At 36.9% G+C, this 19,055-nt stretch overlaps 2 protein-coding genes across 3 annotated transcripts; both read right to left on the bottom strand.

The window, feature by feature from the left end:
* Positions 1-101: 101 nt before the first annotated feature.
* Positions 102-4,417, bottom strand: LOC106699629 (von Willebrand factor D and EGF domain-containing protein-like). The gene is made up of 5 exons (XM_014468897.2): positions 4,085-4,417; positions 2,407-2,502; positions 2,229-2,333; positions 465-560; positions 102-310 (listed from the first exon to the last, which is right to left on the bottom strand). The coding sequence occupies exons 1-5, from the start codon at positions 4,305-4,307 to the stop codon at positions 198-200; spliced, it is 633 nt and encodes a 210-aa protein (XP_014324383.1). The 5' UTR covers positions 4,308-4,417; the 3' UTR covers positions 102-197.
* A 4,840-nt stretch (positions 4,418-9,257) lies between these two features.
* Positions 9,258-18,757, bottom strand: LOC102234349 (transmembrane protein 106B-like). Of its 2 annotated transcripts, none has more exons than XM_005799429.2 (8): positions 18,665-18,757; positions 14,942-15,154; positions 13,848-13,911; positions 13,539-13,698; positions 12,940-13,080; positions 12,072-12,121; positions 11,942-11,995; positions 9,258-10,749 (listed from the first exon to the last, which is right to left on the bottom strand). In XM_005799429.2, the coding sequence occupies exons 2-8, from the start codon at positions 15,138-15,140 to the stop codon at positions 10,629-10,631; spliced, it is 789 nt and encodes a 262-aa protein (XP_005799486.1). In that variant the 5' UTR covers positions 15,141-15,154; positions 18,665-18,757; the 3' UTR covers positions 9,258-10,628. The 2 variants fall into 2 exon arrangements, with proteins under 2 accessions (XP_005799486.1, XP_023185782.1); XM_023330014.1 differs by having other exon boundaries at positions 14,942-15,151.
* Positions 18,758-19,055: the final 298 nt, after the last annotated feature.

Below are 19,055 nucleotides of genomic sequence, written 5' to 3'. Positions count from 1 at the left end.
AATAAATTTACTTCTTTTGTCTGTTTTGTAAATAAATGTTTGACACAACATCCTTTATTATTTATTGACAAATTACAGTATTTAAAAAAAACAAGCACAAGTACAAATGTTTCATTTATTTAAAAAGGTGATACATGTTATCCAGAACAATGTTTGAGCTACAAGAGAATAATCCTTATTTTGGAGTCTGGAAATGATTAGTGGGATTTTTTCCTCTCCTCGCAGCGAGGACCGGAGAAAGGCGGCCGACAGCGGCATTTGTTTGGAGAGATGCACTTCCCTCCGTTCAGGCAGGGCTGACTGCAGACCGCTGAACCCGACACAAAGGAAACCAAGAGGTGTTAGTTTTTTCTGCGAAATCCCAACAGGCTGACTTCATAAACTGCAGCTGGACTCACAAAAAGGCAGAAAAACATCAAATCTGAGCAGAAAAGACGATAAAAAGGTAAAAGTGTTGAACTCACCGTTGTGGCACGCTCCACCCAGCCATCCCTCTGGACAGCTGCAGATGCCTGGAGCCACACAGATGCCACCGTTCCTGCAGCCCTGGGGACAGATCGCTGTTTGGGGGACAAACCAAACAAATGCTCATAGTTGAAGAAGGAAACAAGGAAACAAACTGAATATTTAATCAATCCATCCAAAGAGAACAAAATCCCACATCGGTTCATCCAGGATGTTGAGATGTTTTTGTGTGAATGTTGCGTCCTAAAGTTACTGACTTTTTTTTTAAATTCATAAATATACAAAGTTGCAAATCTTTCTAAAGTGGGCAGCATAATGTATTTTCCAGGCACATAGCGCCATCTTATAGCACAATCAAGTAACCAGGTCAGGGACAGTTGTTATAAAAATGATATATGTATCAAATATGACTTAAATGTAACTTTGTAACTTAATGCCTTGAAATTGGGTCACTGTCTCTTTAAGAAACTCCTGCTTTCTGAAACTCCGCCTTCAGGAAGTCATCACAACATGGCTCCTCTATTAACCCTTTAACGACACTTTTTGCCAGCATTGTTATAAAAAGATCAACAGATGCGTAATTTCACCAGGTGTTTGCTAATTGCTGCAGGCTAGTCTGAAGGATTTGAGTGGGACAGTAAGAAAGCTAGAATGTTTCTAAACGGCAGCTCAGAGGAGGAGCTGCATCGTTGAAGGCGGAGCTAGGTCCACGCAGGCGTTTAGCACAGCTGAATGGTTGCCGTGGCAATAAAATTATTTCTCAAACATTCATGAAGGAAAACCAAAGGTAGGTTTTTATGAAGGGATAATATAACACGATGTGAAGCTCATTATTTGTATTTTTTCATTTTACAGAATACTGCCCCTTTAATCTTCGTTTTTGCCATAAGATGGTCTTATGAGAAAGTTGAAATAGACCCTAAAAACTTATTGTACTGCTTCATTCATGTGGAAAGAAGATGTAGAAGACTCAGTGCTATATGTTTGCGTATTTCCATCTTTTTTGACGTAATTGTGATCAATATATTTATTTTCTAAGGTCTTGTTCTTTGTGCAGATTTCAAACTGTATTGCATTCTGATAGTTTCCTTTAGACACACCCAGACTTTGTTCACACTCGATAAAAACCTTTTATAGCTTTCTTTAAGCTCTGCAGCAATTTCAAATTTAGCATTTTCAGATAACTAAAACTTTACTTCCAATGACATTTTCACCACCATCCTGTTTATAAATCAGTCCTGACAAAAGCAGTTGATGGATGGATGGATGGATGTGTGAACGCCTTGGAAAGACAGATAGAGCAGCTCCACACTGCAAAAACACAATACCACCAACAAATTTTGGTCTAGTTTTTAAGGCAAATATCTTAGTAAACTTGAAATAAGACAAAGCTAACTCATAAGTAACTTTTCAGGAAGATATAGGAGCTTGTTTTAAGTAAAGTATTCATTAATATTGGTGAAAATGACTAGTTTAACTGGCAAATTATTTCACTTACAACATTTCCTTTGTTATAAGTGAAATAATCTGCCAATAGAACTAGACGTTTTTCATCAGTATTAAGTAATTATTGATTTAAAATAATCCTATAACTTACTGTAGAGTTTTTATAAGCTAGTTTTGTCTTATTTCAAGTTTACTAAGATATTTGCCTTAGAAACTAGACCAAAATTCGTTGGTGGTATTTTGCGTTTTTGCAGCGTATGTGGCACCTTTGACCTTTCTGTGATGATCACATGACCAGATGCAGCCATTAAACTCACCATTCTGGCATTTTGATCCGCTCCAGCTGGACGGACAGATGCATTTGGCCTCTCCGTTGACGGCGTTGCATTCCCCTCCGTTCCAGCATCCGCCCGCACACGACACTGTGGAACGCCACATTTATTGATTAATATAACAAACTGATGAATCTACTGATTTATTTGTCGACCTTCTGACCTGTGTGACAGTATCTTCCTCCGTATCCAGGTTGGCACCTGCATTTCCCTGGACGCAGACAAGCTCCGCCATTTTTACATTTGGGGAAACAGTTTGCTGCAACAGAACCAATAATGTCTTATTAATCCTTTTCCAATATCTCTACTCTGAATTTCAGACTTTCTAAAAGAATAATGAACACTGTAATTTAATTATACTAATCTATTATATGTTTTTGTACTAAATATGAACCCACTTCGTTAAAAATCCCTTTTTTCTTTGCTTTAAATGGGCCAGAATTGTGAAAATAGCAGCACACATGTAGCAACGTCGTTGAGAAACAAGCAAATAATAAATATTAAGAATCCTTCAATTGTTCAACCACACAAAAAGTTTACCACCAGCTCTTTAAGAGTCAGCATATTGGTGAAAAACCATTATTTCCTGCCTTACAAACCTTTTTTCATTGGTAGTTCAATATAAATGAGCTCATACACTGCAAAAACACAAAATCTCACCAAGTAATTTTGGTTCATTTTCCACTGAAAATATCCTAGTTCACTTGAAATAAGGCAAAACTAACTTACAAGTAATTTTTCAGCAAGAAAAGTCAATAATTGTTTAATATTATTATGAAAAAGTACAGTTCCATTGTCAGATTATATTTTCTCTTATAATAAGTGAAATAAACTACAGGTGGAACTAGAACTTTTTCACCATTATTAAGGAATTATTTACTTTAGACAAGCTGATATCTCTTAACTAAAAGTCAGTTTGGTCTTATTGTAGGCATACTATGAATACTTGGTAAGATTTTGTGTTTTTTCAGTGTATGACAGTGTGGTGTGCATTCAATCAAACCATTTTAGTTTACTTTAAAACCCCAAAATACAATCAAGTGCAAACAATTAGACAAAGGTGGATAGAATACCCAAAAATTGTACTCAAGTAAAAGTAGAAATACTTCAAGGAAAAAGTAGCCACCCAAGAAATTACTAAAGTGAGAGTAAAAAAGTATTTGGTAAAATGTCTACTCAAGTAACTGATCAAATTATCATTTAATATTTAAAAAATAAATAATCAGACAGGCTGAAATATAAAGTTAAGAGGAAATGTTGGTATTTTAAGGATGAAAATGACAATAATTCAACAAAAATAACAAAATTAGGCAAATTTATTTTTCTCCAAATCAGTTTCAATAAAAAAGCAAAACCGCAGGTGTGTGTCTGTGTCTGGTGAATTTTTGGTTAAAACATGTTTGTTTTTCATTCAGTGGGTAAAAAATCCAGAAATGTTACTCAAGTAAGAGTAAAAATACTTCATAATGAAATTACTCAAGTAAAAGTAAAAAGTGCAGCATATTAAAAATACTCCTAAAAGTACATTCTTTCCAAAAAAAAAAAAAAATAGTTACTCAAGTAACTGTAACTGAGTAAATGTAACTAGTTACCACCCAACTCTGCAATTATGTGAAGTTACCAAATTAGAGTCAACCAGTTTAATTTTAAACGCACCATTAATGGCGGAAATGCAAACTATTAATTGCCTCTAATCTGAAATAAATAAATTATCATTATCAAACAGTTAAAGTACCTGGAGGAATTAAAGTGTCGTGTTTTCCTAGATACTGAAACTTTACCAACAGCCGAACTGTTCTTCCAACATGTCGGAACCAAAGTTAGCATCGTCAGGTCCTCACCGTACTGGCACGTCTCTCCTTCGTAGCCCTTGGCGCAATGGCAGGTGTTGTTTCGGATGCAGACTCCTCCGTGTTTGCACTGCGGGTCGCACCTCGCCTGGAGGTCGAAGACGAACCCGACCGCGACCCCGCGCGGCGCGTCCGAACCTCCGGAGCAAACACCGACAGCGGCGAGCAAGAAGATGGCGAGAGGAACGGCTGGTTTATGGACAAAACGGCTCATGGTTGGTGTTTATTCCGTTTTGTTTGGCGGCTGGAAAGGAAGAAACGGAGCGGGTTTGCTCCAGTTTCCACACCGAGGCTCCAGTTGGAGCGGGGCCGAAGGAGGATGAGCCCTGGGCGGGGAGAGCGCCGCCTTCCGGGGGGTTGGCCGACCGGAGCTGGAGGTAAGATTAGAAGAAACTTTACATGGGATTAGGGCATTGAAGATCGGGAAAAAACTCACATTTTTTCTTGAAAATACAATATCTGACTTTGGAAACTCAAAAAAATTTGTAGGAGTAAATTTCTGCCAAAAACTCAGTTTAAAATTTGCAAGAAAGAAAATCAGAAACTTTGAGATTCAGCTCATAGATTTTCTAGAAAATAATCTTGGACATTTTCCAGTGGGAAAGTCAAAAATTTGTGAGAAAAAACTTAGAAATGTAATCTCAGACATTTTCTAGAAAACAACTTTCTGGGTTTGAAAAGTCAACAATTTTCAACTTTTTAGGCAAATTGGAAACTTGAAAATTAAAAAAAATGATTTTTTTATAAGCTGCAAAAGTCTAAACTTTTCTACAAAAAAGTCACAGATGTTGAGATTAATTTTTAAAAAATTTATAGGAAAAAATGTGGAAATTTCTGAGCTCCGAAAGTTGAAAATTTGCACACAAAAAAAAGTTAAAATTTTTAGATTAAGCAGACATTATCTTAGGGGGGTAAAGAATATTTCTGAGTTTCAAAAGTGGAAAATTTCCAACCTTTGCAATTTTTTTGTAAAATTAGGAAAATCTTGGAATTTTTTTAATTTGAAAGATTTTTTGTAGAAATTTTTTAAGATTAATCTAAATTTATTTTGGGGGGTTTTCTAGCAAATGTTCAACTTTTCAAAAAAAGCAATTTAGAAATTGCGATATTTCCGTTAAATCGCAGAAGGCGATTCTTGAGGCAGAACAAATGAGGTATAACTCTGTTGTTATACAGTGTGTCTGCAAATAAAGTTTTAAAAAACAACATCCGCCCACTCTCCCTCCCCCTCACCCAACAGACTTCTTGTGGCTTTGATGTGAAGCTGTGATGTCACTCATCCTGTCTGTGACATCACAGCCGCCTGTCTTTGTGTTCCCAGATTCCACAGAGAAATTCATTTGCAGTCTTAAATCTTCTACAGAAAGCAACAATGGCAGGACAGAATTTACTATTGGAGAACAAAGAAATTATGGAGAACAGCAGCGAATTCTGTAAGGTGAAAGAAGAAAATAAGCAGCTTCAGCAAATTGTTCAGAATCTGAGGCTGAAAATTGAGAAGCTCACTGCCAGAAAAAATGACAACAACTGGCAGGCAGAAAATGAAGTGTTGGCCAATGAAAATGATTGCTTGGAACAGCAAATCAGGGCTTTGAATATTAAATCACAGAAGGCTAAAGCGATTATTAAAAAACTTCAATTAGAGAAAGATGGCCTGTCAAAATATAAAATGGAACTTGAACAGCGAAAAGCTGCAATTCAGAAAAAACTGGAGGATTCAAAGAAAGAAGCATCAGCGCAATTGGACTGGCTTGGCAAGACAAACAATGAGTTGACTGAAGAAATTGTTGGATTGAAATTAAAGATGGACAGAATTAAAAGCGGGAAAGAAAATTCAAAGGCTGAGCTACAAGATAAAGAAAAGATGGACAAAACAGAGAATCAGACCCCAGAAGAAGAACCTAAAGAAGAGAGACCATCGATATTACAGACAGTTGGGAGAACTTTCATCAAAATGTATCAATCAGGGACTTTGAGATATTGGGTGCCACCCTGGATATTTTAATTTCAAAGTAAAATTTCTAAATAACAACCACAAAAGCAGGGTAAGACAAAGATGAAGCTTGAGAGCAGAGGCAGAAATCTGCGGTTTCCAGCGGGAGGGACGGACATCAGAAGACCGTGACCACCACAGGCTCCTAGGAGTCTCACAGATCCTTTCCAAGACGGTGTCTCCGACCCGCCTGCTGGAAACTATCCGTCGGACAGTCGAACCTCGGATTCAGGAAGAGCAGTGTGGTTTTCGTCCTGGTCGTGGAACACTGGACCAGCTCTACACCCTGCAGGGTCCTGGAGGGTGCACGGGAGTTCGCCCAACCAGTCTACATGTGTTTTGTGGACTTGGAGAAGGCGTTCGACCGTGTCCCTCGGGGAGCCCTGGGGGGGGGTTCTCCGGGAGTATGGGGTACCGGGCCCTTTGATACGGGCTGTCAGGTCCCTGTATGACAGGTGTCAGAGTCTGGTCCGCATTGCCGGCAGTAAGTCGGGCTCGTTTCCGGGAGGAGTTCAAGTATCTCGGGATCTTGTTCACGAATGGGGGAAGAAGGGAGCGGGAGATCGACAGGCGGATTGGTGCAGCGTCTGCCGTCAAGCGGTCGCTGTACCGGTCCGCCGTGGTGAAGAGAGAGCTGAGCCAAAAAGCGAAGCTCTCGATTTACCGGTCGATCTACGTTCCCACCCTCATCTATGGTCATGAGCTTTGGGTCGTGACCGAAAGAACGAGATCGCGGATACAAGTGGCCGAAATAGGTTTTCTCCGTAGGGTGGCTGGGCTCTCCCTTAGAGATAGGGTGAGAAGCTCAGTCATCCGGGAGGGACTCAGAGTAGAGCCGCTGCTCCTTCACATCGAGAGGAGCCTGTTGAGGGGCATCTGGCCAGGATGCCTCCTGGACGCCTCCCTGGTGAGGTGTTCCGGGCACGTCCCGCCGGGAGGAGGCCCCGGGGAAGACCCAGGACACGCTGGAGGGACTATGTCTCTTGGCTGGCCTGGGAACGCCTCGGGATTCCCCCGGAAGAGCTGGAAGAAGTGGCCGGGGAGAGGGAAGTCTGGGCCTCCCTTCTGAAGCTGCTACCCCCGCGACCCGACCCCGGATAAGCGGAAGAAGATGGATGGATGGATGGATGGATGTATGGATGGATGGATGGATGGATGGATGGATGGATGGATGGTCAAAAATATGTTGTTGATGGTTTTTATTGGATATTAATGGGAAGGAGTAGGAGATAAGCTTTAATGCTGCTGCAGTAAATCTTCACCCTGGGAACAGAAAAAAAGAAACATTTTCAGTTTAAAAACTTGCTAGTAGAGTGATATGATACCAAGTGATAAGATATCACATTTTATCACTGATAAAATATGATATTTTATCACTTGGTTGGATTAGCCCTCAAATAAACTTTATCTGAACTTCAAATTCAGAGTTGCTAGTTTCAGACAAAAGGCACCTGTGTGGATTTCCAACAAAACATGGCTGGAGAGCACATGTGGAAAAGCCATTTCCTTTCAGCTTGTTAAAGAAAAATGCTGGACATATAGATGAACTATGGAGGAAGGTTTGCTTTAACGACAATAACAGACGTGAGAGAGGATGTAGCCGTCTGCTCCGGAAGCCACTTTGGCTCGTTAGGTACAAACTCTGGAAAGTTTTATCACGTTTAAATGGATCCTGGAGGAAGGGATTTTTCTGTTTTTATAGATTTTGTGTTGCTGTTGCTGAGGAATAAGCTTTATTTGGAAAATTTATATTAATTTATATAAACAAACTTAATGTATCTTTAAAACTTCACCACATGGAGGAAACAAGTAATCAAAATGCAACATAACGCAGAATAAAAGACTTATTTCACCCTAAAAAGTGTATAATTTCTCTCTGTATATTTAGTTTGACACATTTATTCTGGTGTTGCTTTGGGTCTGACCACTGACAGGCAGACAGCAGGCAAACTGGTGTTCTGATGGTTTTAGCAGATGTGAGAATACCAAGACCCACTGGAGGATTTATTTTTAGAAAGCTAAAGAAGCCTGAGTGGATTTAATACACTGACACAGAATATAAACAGTAGGCTGAAAACATTAAAATAGTGTTCAGACATGGACTTGATGTATTTAACAATAAATACAAAATCCTCTCACAATGTAACCGATCTGTACAATATGACGGTAGTGCCACTGAAGATAAAAAAATTCTGCCAAAAAAAAATAATCTCAGAAATGTTCAGATTAATCCCGGAAATTGTCTATAAAAAACAAGGACATTTCTGAGTTAGAAAGTTGAAAATTAGCTGAAAAAGAAAACTAATTGAGATTCATTTCAGATTTTTTTGTCTAGAAAAATCAAGAATATTTTCCAGTCTGAAAGGTAGGAAAAATGTTTGCGATTAACCTCAGAAATTGTATACAGAAAAGAAAATTTATCAAGCTTGATTTGAAAATGTGAGTTTCTAGTTGAAAATGTAACATTTTTGAAACGGAAATTTCTCAGTTTTTCTAGAAAATTTCTAAGATTACTCTAAAAAAGAAAAAAATTAGTTTTTTGTAGCAAATTTGTAACTTTTCAAGCTCAGAAATTTCCTTGCAATTATTTCTATAGTATTTATGACATTTTGGCAGAATATTTTAATGACCCCAGTACGCCGTCATAGTACATTTACTGGTCCAGACATTTTTCAGTAAGAATATTTTTGATGCACCATTGGTCGTTTAGCTGCTGTTCTTTCACTAACCTGCAGATAAAAACCACTTTAGACAAGAAAAGTATTTCACTTCACTTCTTTATCTCCATACTGAACCATTTGTCTGCTCAGACTATCCAGGATAAAATCATTTTTGTAAGTCTAGTCATACATATATACATGAGTTTTAAAAGGCCTTATTGCAAGGTTTTTTGGCAATTTGTACAATATTAATGCAAATGTCAAGTTTTGAATGTACTGTGTCAAATTCACCTGTTATATGAACATTTATCAAGATGTGTAAACATTTCATTTTACTGTAGAAACAGAAATGCCATAGTTTAAATAAATGGCTAAATCTGGCACTTTTACAGGATTCAATATTCACTAACGTGAATCCCTTTCTTTAATAAAGCAACATGGACTTGGCGCCACCCAGTGGCAACAAGGAAAACCAACAGTTTCCCCAATAGAAACACAGAAACTTACAGAATCGACTTATAATTTTATTTTCCACTTCATGCATCAAAAGCCACAAAAAACAAACTGCTGATGTTAAAAACTATGCACATCTATACTGTTATGATAATAACGACGGCGCTTAGAGTGTAAAAATGGTAGGAAAAGTCACATTAAGGTTTCAACATTAATCAACCCGGATTATTACTAATCAAGTTAGATGGAAAAACTTAAGTTTAGTTGGAAAAACTAATAGTCTCGGAACACATTAAATGGATTAAAATAAAATAAAAAGGGAAGCAACAAACAGGAGGTGAACTCATGATTGAGTATTAAAAGTTACACAGTGCAGAGTGGATAAAAAAAGAAAAGCAAACTGTACAAAGCTCCCGTTCAGTTGGAATAAAGTTGATTGAAGTTACATTTTTATTAAAACAACCCAGAAACAGAGTACATTTGCACATTCCTCTATTTTTAGCATTTTGTACTGTGCTGATTTGGATCAAAACAACATTTTCCCTTTTACACACAATTTTTCTTCTTTTTAATCACTAAATAAAATCAGTTTACTTTAAAACTTTTCACATTTGCCTTTAATTGTGGTTGATGATAACAGAAAGAAAAGAAAAAGTGACATGAGATAGCTGTTAATATTGCACTAATTTACATCAAAGTACCATAAATGAAATAAAATAATAAAATAAAGGTTATGTATGGGTAGAAATGTAGTTCAGTGGTTTTCTGTCTCAGCTTACCGACAGCGGAAAGAGGTTTGTAACAATCCAACTTCCACTAAAACGCTCTAAAGTGCATCAAATCTATTGCTTTCCAACAGATTTAACATGGAGGAACACTGCAAAAACAAAATATTACCCCGTACTTTTGGTCTAAATTCTAGTGCAAATATCTTAGCTCACTTAAAATAAGACAAAACTAACTTACAAGTAACTTTTCAGGAAGATATGGGAGCTTACTTTAAGTAAATAAGCCCTTAATATTGATGAAAAAGTACTAGATTATTTTACCTTAAAGTGAAATAACCTGCGAGTGGAACTAACACTGCGTTGCTAGGCAACGGGCTGAGCTAGGCTCTGGTTGCTAGGTAACGGCACAGTAAGAAGGAATTATTGACTTAAAAAAAAGCTCCTATATCTTTCTGAAAAGTTACTTGTAAGCTAATTTTGTCTACCAAGATATTTGAACTGGAAACTAGAGCAGCAATACTTGGTCAGGTTTTGTGTTGTTGCAGTGAGGAACACTCCAGTCTAAAAGGGGTTCAATTTCAAAGCACAAAATACAGTGGAGGAGGTCAGCGTTTTAGGCCAGATGAGTATTTTAGGAGAAACTATCTTTACTGAGAAATGAGTTTACACGTGGAGTTTTGCTGATGGAGACTTTTTCCTTCCTACTGGTAGACCTGAACATGGCCGTGCATGGAGGTCGTGTTCCCGCCACAGTCCACGTACTGGTACATTTCCTGAGAGACCTGCTCCGCGTGACCGAAGTACGACGTCGTTACCGTGACCCTGAAACAAAAACAAAAAAGTGAGTGATTTATGCACAACTCCTCACTGACTGGTTTTCAAGTTTGGCCTCAATGCAGTGCTTTTTTTAAAGTGGGCGGCCACTTTTATTTTTTATTTTTTTATCAATTTTTATCATAATTTTTGTTTTTAAATTATTCAGTAAATTTTTTTTTACATAATTTTTTTTTCTAGTAGATTTCTGAGATCAATCTGAAAATTTCAGAATTTATTTTGTAGCAAATTTTCAACTGTTCAAATTCAGAAATGTACAAACAAAAAAAATCCTCAAAAAATTCTGGAATTAATCTAAACGTTTCTGAACTTTTGACTTCAAATTAAGAAATGTAGAAATTTTTTTATTCCTGAAATTAATCTCAAAATTTCAGATTTAAAAAAAAGAAATATATATATATATATTTAGCAATTTTTTAACTATTCAACTCAGAAATTTCCCCCAAAAAACGTAGGAATTTTTTTTAGATTAATTTCTAAATTTCTGAGTTTTTTGGTAGAAATTTACTCCTCTTTGTTGTATCTAAAATGGCTCTAATATACCATCATAGTTTAGTGATATAAAAATCATACTTCTTTATGTGACTGGTGTTCTAAAGAAGCCAATAAAGTAGATATGTTTCCCAAGAGGAGTATTTATGTTTGTGGGCCTATGAATACTGTGTCATGCAATCACTTAAAAAAATATATCATTATCATAAAAGTGCTACAAAATATTGTGATAAATTCTAATTCCATATCTCTCACATCTAAATACAGTAGTTTTTCTTGAAGGATGGATAGATCCATTTTTTGCCCTTGTTAACGCCATAAAAATCACATTTAAAGACGGATAAATGAAATGTTTCAAGGTTTAGCTGCAAATCTAATGAAAAGCAGCCGGAGACGTTCTGGATTTCTCTGCTTCTGCACTTCAGTGTGATCATATTAAGATAGAGACCTGCTGCATGACTGAGCAAATAAAATTAGGTGAGCTAATTAAGCTCTGGAGAAATGTTTGCTTTGATAAAGATGATGAATGGAGGAGGAAGCAGAAGTCTTGGGCTGCTTCGGCTCCAGGCGGTTCTTCAACATGTGTGGGTGCAACAATGTGAGGGTGGAGCAGGAAAATACTCAGAACTAATGAGGCTCAAAGAAATACCTCACTGTTACAAGAACTTCAAATTAAAGCCATACTTACTGCATCATGACCACTATGTTGTGGACTTTAATAGTTGGTAAGGTGCAGTAATCACTAAAGGACAGAAGAAACAACTTAGTATGAAACATATAAAGAATTTACTAATATTTAAGATAACCCAGATACTCACAACATGTAGCTCATCTCATCAGCGATGGTTGTGGGAACGGTGTAATCAAGCTGCAAAATACACAAGACATTTAGAGAACTCAGCACAATTAAACACATCGATAACTTCACAAGCTTGACTAAACATGTAAAAAACATTAATTTGTCCAGTTAGGAGTAAAACAGTCAATCAAAAATAAATAATGAAGAAACTGAAACTGGCAAAAGAAATGTAAAAATAAACTTCAACAAACTGTCTTTGAAATGACTCAGAAAGTGCAATTAGGAATCCTCAATATGATGCAAAATAAACAATAAAGCATTACATCGCTCAGACCGGTAAGCATAGAATTAGACTGAATAGATCTGCTCTAATGGATTGTCACGATACCTGAAGCAGTAACTTGTTAAATATCAGAACCAATACAAACATTAACATCATATTGGTGCATCTCAAATTTTGAGAGCAGAATCCTTTGAGATGCTTTAAAAATTAGATTTCAAGAACTTTTCAGACTCGGCCTACACCGCAAAAACACAACATCTCACCAAGTATTTTGGTCTAGCGGAAATATCTCAGTACACTTGAAATAAAACAAAACAAACTTAAAAGCAACTTTTCAGAGAGATACAGGAGCTTTTTCCAAGTACATAATTCCATGACATTGATGAAAAAGTGCTAGTTTCATTGGCAGATTATTTCACTTGCAAAGACATTTTTCCCATTTTATAAGTCAATTTATCCGTCAATGGAACCAGAACTTTTTCATCATTATACATTTGATTGGATTTTCTTCACTGTAGTTGCTTCAGATTAAAGCAGGTGACTGCTACTCCATCTTTTAAACGCTGTTTCCATTGACCCGTGTAGTTATTGGTGTTGGGCCTACCTGCCGTTCATCCAGAGGCATGATCACCGTCGTGTTGTTGAATTTGGTTTTCCCAATCACCGTCTTGGAGAACTGCACCTGTGCCGTTATGTTGGTCACAGATATGGCGTAGTAGTTGTTATTAGTGATGTTCAGAGTGTTCTGTTGGGAAGAGATTCAAGTGGAAATAAAATTATTCTCACACAAAACTCGTACAAACATTTAAAAAGCCAACTTTGGTTGGTGGAATTTGTCACCCAACATCACCAGGCTATTTGGACATTTTAATCTAACGTGGTGAGCATTTTGACCACAGGAAACCAAAGGTTTCCCCCAGAAAACCTGGTGAGCCTGGCGGTTGGGCGGCTCGCCACAGTCATTCATCCTGTGGCCCGTCATGTTTTTGAGTTAAAATTTGGCAGGAAATTTGAAAATAACAGTTGATAATTATTTGTTATTAAAAAATTGGAAGGTTAATACCTCATTGCCAATTATAAAGTCTTAAAAAAATGCAAACATTAAAAAAAAAAAAGAGCAGTGCTTAGCCCGATGGGAACACAAGTAAAGCCTGGTTCATGGAAATGTTAAAAATGACAAAAATAAATGAAGTTAATTCTTACTGTAATGGTGAGATAGACAATTCGCTGCTCCTGATTATAGGAAACGTAGGCAGACTTGACTCCAACGTACGTGACATCGATGGAGCGCGGGAAGAGGAAGAAAACGGCGAGGCCGGACAGCAGGAGGCAGAGAGCCACAGATATGGTGACGTAAAGCTTCCTGGGGGAGAAAAGAAACAAGTAGTGAGAACCTGAAACCAGCTGATGGTTTCGCACCACTTCCTACTCTGGCTGCTGAGCGCGTTTCATTTCATCAGACGGAAAACTACAACAGCTAATCCATAAAACGGGGTCAGAGTGCAGACTTACGTCCTGCTTGGCCGCAGCCTTTGGTCACTGTATGGAATCAGAGCCACAAGTTGATTCTCCTGACCTGTTGGAAAAACAAAACAGCTAAGTGTCCTGCAGCAGACTGAGTAAGGAACAAGATAACAGCATTTTACAGTAAACAGAACTTAATGCTAAATGTTTCAGTGTTTTTAATTCACCAGTCTGATATTAATATCTGCATTGGCCCCGGTATTTTAAAAAAATTCTAGATATCTGTGATAATGTGCCGATCTATCACAACAGCTCTATTCTTTCTACATCTATGCTCTGAGTGACATCACTCTTTTTTACATTATATTTAGAATAGGGCTGCCACTATAGCAAATTTAGCTGGACGATAAATTGCCCCTGTAATTATTGCGATAAATGATAATATTTGTTTTGAGACTAAATTCTCAATTTTTGTATTTTTTATACAGTTTTGGTTTAATTACTGCCATAATTGTTCTTTTAGCAAAAAGGTCCTTTTTCTGTATAGTCCAGTTAACAATTTATCAATTACTAAATTAGTTGATGATTAATTCAATAATCGATTAATCACGATTAATCATTTGACCCCTAATTTATGTAAATGCAAATGTATATATTTTTGTGCAGTTTTGGCTTAATTACTGCTCTGGGAAAGTAGTTTTTCAGCAAATTGCCTTATTTGAGTCTTTATGCTCCAGTTAATGATTAATATGATTAATTTGCTGTGAACCATAGTAAATGAAACGGTCAACATTTTGATGTGTAACGATGGCACTTGACAAAATGCAATGTTTACTGGTTTGTATTGTTATGATGTAAAGCACTTTGAACTGCCTGTATGCTCAAATGTGCTATCCAAATAAACTTGTCTGACAGTTAAAAAATTAATGATTAATTCAAAAATCAATTAATCACAATTAATCGTTTTTGCCCAAAACCCAACATGTAAATCTTAGCTTGCATCCCAGATGTTTGACAATCTGAGATTCTCACTGCAGACACCAAAACTTTGCATTACATAATTACACAAAATCCACTTCAGCAGTTGCTGGTCAGGACCTTCTTGCTAAACAATCAAGCCTTGTATAAAATGAAGCGTTTACCTCGTGGGATTCTGCCAGTACCCTGGCATGTCGGGCACGTGACGCTGTCCCGTCCAGTGAACTCCACGTACGGGAACTGAGACACGTCTCCATGCTTCCCATCGTCCTCCGTTTGACCGTCTCTGAACTCGCCAGCAGCCGTCAGCGCGTCTTGACTCTCGTCTTTGTTTTTGGCCAAGTATGACTGTGGCATGCCCATGGCTGCTGCTGCTGCTGAAAACAGAAAAGATAACAGAGCGAGAGGAAGTGAGACAGAAGAGCATGACGGTTGACTAACATGCCAGGGAACCATTTGGATGTGAAATTGAAACTTGGACCGATTCCAGGAAATACTTCCCAGGAGAAGAAGCTGCAGCTGGTGCAAATGAAATGATGATTTGTGACACTAAACACTAAGCTTATTATTAAATCAAATATTTCTTGGATGTACTAGTACTTTTGTTATTTTGCTGCCAACTGCTTAATAGGCATAATTACTTCTTAATTAGCTTTAAAACTGCCCTTTGTCAATAGTAGGCTTTGTGGTGGGTACATATTTTCTCAACACTTACATTCCAGCTGGTTTCATCAATATGTTTTGGTTCCAACACAAAAACAAAAGTTTAACAGACAATTTCTTAGGTGAATTCATCACAGTGCAACAAAATTAACTCCTGAGTCAGAATCAGTTTGTTTTTACTGACAGAGTCTCATTAATGACAAAAAATGTTTCTGCTTCATTTGTTTTTTAACATATTCATACAATGATGGCAAGTCTGAAGCAGTATTTTCTAGTATTTCAATAACACGATTTGCATAATTAAATTTGAATGACGTCATAGTGAATAGAAGAGCCCACTCTTCTTTTTCCAGGACTTCTTTAAATGTAACCATAAATGTACAAAACAGCAGTTTCCACACCGTCAACGTGCATTAGATAAGAACAAAACTGGCTCTACCAGATTCAGGAGATGGAAAAAACCCAGAAAACCCATCCAGGTGTTGCTAATAAAATGCACTTCATTAACTGTTCAACAGCAAGTCCCAGCAAATTCACCTTGAAGTCATGTTGAACAAACTGAAGCTCAATTTCAGCCTCAGTTAGCATGTTAAATATTAAAGTTCATGACAGAATTGTTAGAAAAATACTAAAAAGCTGAAAAAAAAGTCGGAAAAAAAAAAGCCCCTGTGTTTGGTTTAAAAAATTCAGGATCGGTATTTTTTGAAAATATGAGCTCATAATATAAATGTCTGGCTGTAATCCAGAGCATAATGTTTAGAGAAAAATTATTTCTGATCTCCAAAAACACCTCAATCCAACTCTCAGGTGTTAAAGACGGGTAGCTGGGTCTTTATAAAAACTAATATCTAATATGAAATGGGCCTGGCTGCATGCAATCAAATCTGAATTTCCCTCCAGTCCTCAAAGCTTGTTGTCTTGACCAACACATTTATTTTTATGATACAAATAATATGCCTTAGACCCATTTTCTTGTAAAGTTTCTCTAGATGTCATTTGTTGTGAATGAGAACAACATAAACAGTTCAATTCAATCATTTTAAATGTAAAGTTTTGTAAACGGCACTTTTCTAACCCGACATGCACATTTGCAAGCTTTTATTTATAAATTAATTTATATTAGAATCATATTTTGCTTTATTAGGAAAGTATGTGCAAACAATCAATAATAAAAATATTTAGAATATAACTAAAGTAAAAAATGCCAATTTTTTGTGATACAAAGAAGGAAGACAAGGTTCAATTTGTGCAAAATTTGTATAATTTGGGCATTAATATGCCTTTTCCCCATTGTAATGTGATGTTTCTTTCTTGTTTTTCATCATTGTGTTAAATTTTTATCATGTAAAGCACTTTGAACTGCTGAAATGTTCTAATGAATATTTTGGCTTGGCCATGACAAAGCCCTGATCTTAATCCTGTAGAGAAGTTGTGGGCAGAAATGACTCGACTCGGTTACACCGGTTCTGTCAGGAGGAATGGGTCAGAACTCCAGGAGTTGAAGGGAAATCAACAAATTTGACCCAAGTCAAAGAGTTCAAAATACAACCTCTCATTCTGAAAGCATCTAATATAAAAAACAACTTATATTCAATAATTTAGAATATAACTCATTTTTCAGATTAAAACAGGCTTTTGAAAATAATGTTTATGCAGATATTATAAACATACTTTTCATCAAGTTTTTTTATTGGTCTGATGCAATATTCTCATTTTAAATGTTTTCAATATCCGTAAATGGAAAACCACCATAATTAACAGTAAACTTAAACTTATTTCAATATTCTAATATTTATTGTACACTATTCTCTCCCTCTCTCTTATTTTTGAGTCATTAGCAAATAGAAATCATCTTTGTAAAACTGAGCCGAAATAAGAGAAAATTGGTCTGATTTAACTTCAAGGCTAAAAGGTGTGCAACTTTTTATTTCATGTATGTAAACTTTAGTTTTCAACTGTCAACAGTTAAAGCTGCAGGATGTAAATTTATAAAAATTATTTTTTAAGCATTTGTTGAAATTGTCACTATGTTGTGAGAGTATGTTATAATACAGAGTCTGTGGGGGAAAAAAATTCACACTGCTTCTTCTAGTGCCATTTAAAAACAACCAATCAGAGTCAGGAGGAGGGTCTTAGCGCTGTCAATAACCCCTCCTGTGGCGCTGCAGCTAGCACAGCCTACCAGGCTAGTTAACATGTCCGCCAACGACAGCGAATAAACAGTCTTCCTGAAGAAGTAAGTTGTTTCTTCACAATTAGCACATTAAGTAGCGAATACATTAAATTGATTGAGAGCATTAAGACCCTCCTCCTGGCTCTGATTGGCTGGGATGACTCGATTGTGCTGCATTTCTTCAGACAGCTACATTTTTTCACAACATACTGGCATGATATGGTGCCAGTTTTAACAAATATGTAAAAAAAAAAATCTTTACAAAAGTTACATTCTGGAGCATTAGGAGGAGCAGTCTTTAAAATTAAGTGGGCTAAAAAAATTATGTTTTAAAATTAGCTTATGTTTTTATACAGAGCCAGTTTAAACATAAATTTACAAGGGAAAAGGAATATAAATATTTCTAATTGCATCCACCATATCAACCTATTTTATTAAAACTTGTAAAATTCTGATGCAGTTTTTGATTTCGGTGTGCCATTATTATTGTTACAAACTTTTCTAGAAGCGCCTTTTGGTTATTTTTATGTGGAAAATCTGGCTGTAAAGCCACGGCTCCGTCCACTTAATAGTTTAATAGGTTTAGCCTGTTGTCGTCTGCTGATTTTTAGGCTACACCAACCTTTGTCGACCTCATTAACTGAGAGCTTTAACTCATTTCAACCGGACATACATAATGATGAGCGATGAAAACAGGCCGTGGCGTGTCAGTAAAATGTTTGAATATTAAAACACACCAGGCCTCCGCCATGCTGCCGCCGCTGGAGCTAACCAACAACACAACCTATCGACCAGCCGGTGAACAAAAAAATAGCTAGACTTCTTTTAATCTCAACACTAAACGCGATTGATATTTTATTTAGTTTATTCCTCCACATTTAGAAGAAACTGAATATTCTTTGGGGGGCGTTAATAAGATGCTTAAAATTACATTTCACGACTAAAACGTTTGCTCGACGACGCATGTCGCGCGAGATTAGCCTCTAATCCAAACCGTTAAATCTAAATAAAAGAAAAACTGCACAGGTGGATTTTTCTTCAAACGTCTTACCTTTGATGGGTTTTATCCGAACCTGTCTCCCATCCGCTGCAAATGCTCGGCGTTTGTTGTGGTTCACGCAGCAGACCAGAATGAGGCCGGAAACGCCCCTCACCTCTCCTGATTGGTCAGATCACAGCATCAGAGCCTCTGATTGGTCGATATCTGCAGCAGTAGTTTTGGGCAAATCATTTACTGAGAAAATTTCAGTAACACCTGCGGTGACCGCCACATTTTCAAGCATGATGAGGAAGAGTATTGTTGACTTAGCAGTTTCACAATCCATTTTTAAATATTATTTAATGTGTCAGCCTTATTTATTTATATAGCATTCAGTATTTTCATCTGGTATTTTTATTAACACATAAATACTAAACTTCTCTTAAAAATACATGGAAATGAG

Source organism: Xiphophorus maculatus, chromosome 3 (assembly GCF_002775205.1).
Source record: "Xiphophorus maculatus strain JP 163 A chromosome 3, X_maculatus-5.0-male, whole genome shotgun sequence".
In the NCBI taxonomy this organism is placed as follows: Eukaryota; Metazoa; Chordata; class Actinopteri; order Cyprinodontiformes; family Poeciliidae; genus Xiphophorus; species Xiphophorus maculatus.
This window is presented reverse-complemented; position numbering and strand designations above follow the sequence as displayed.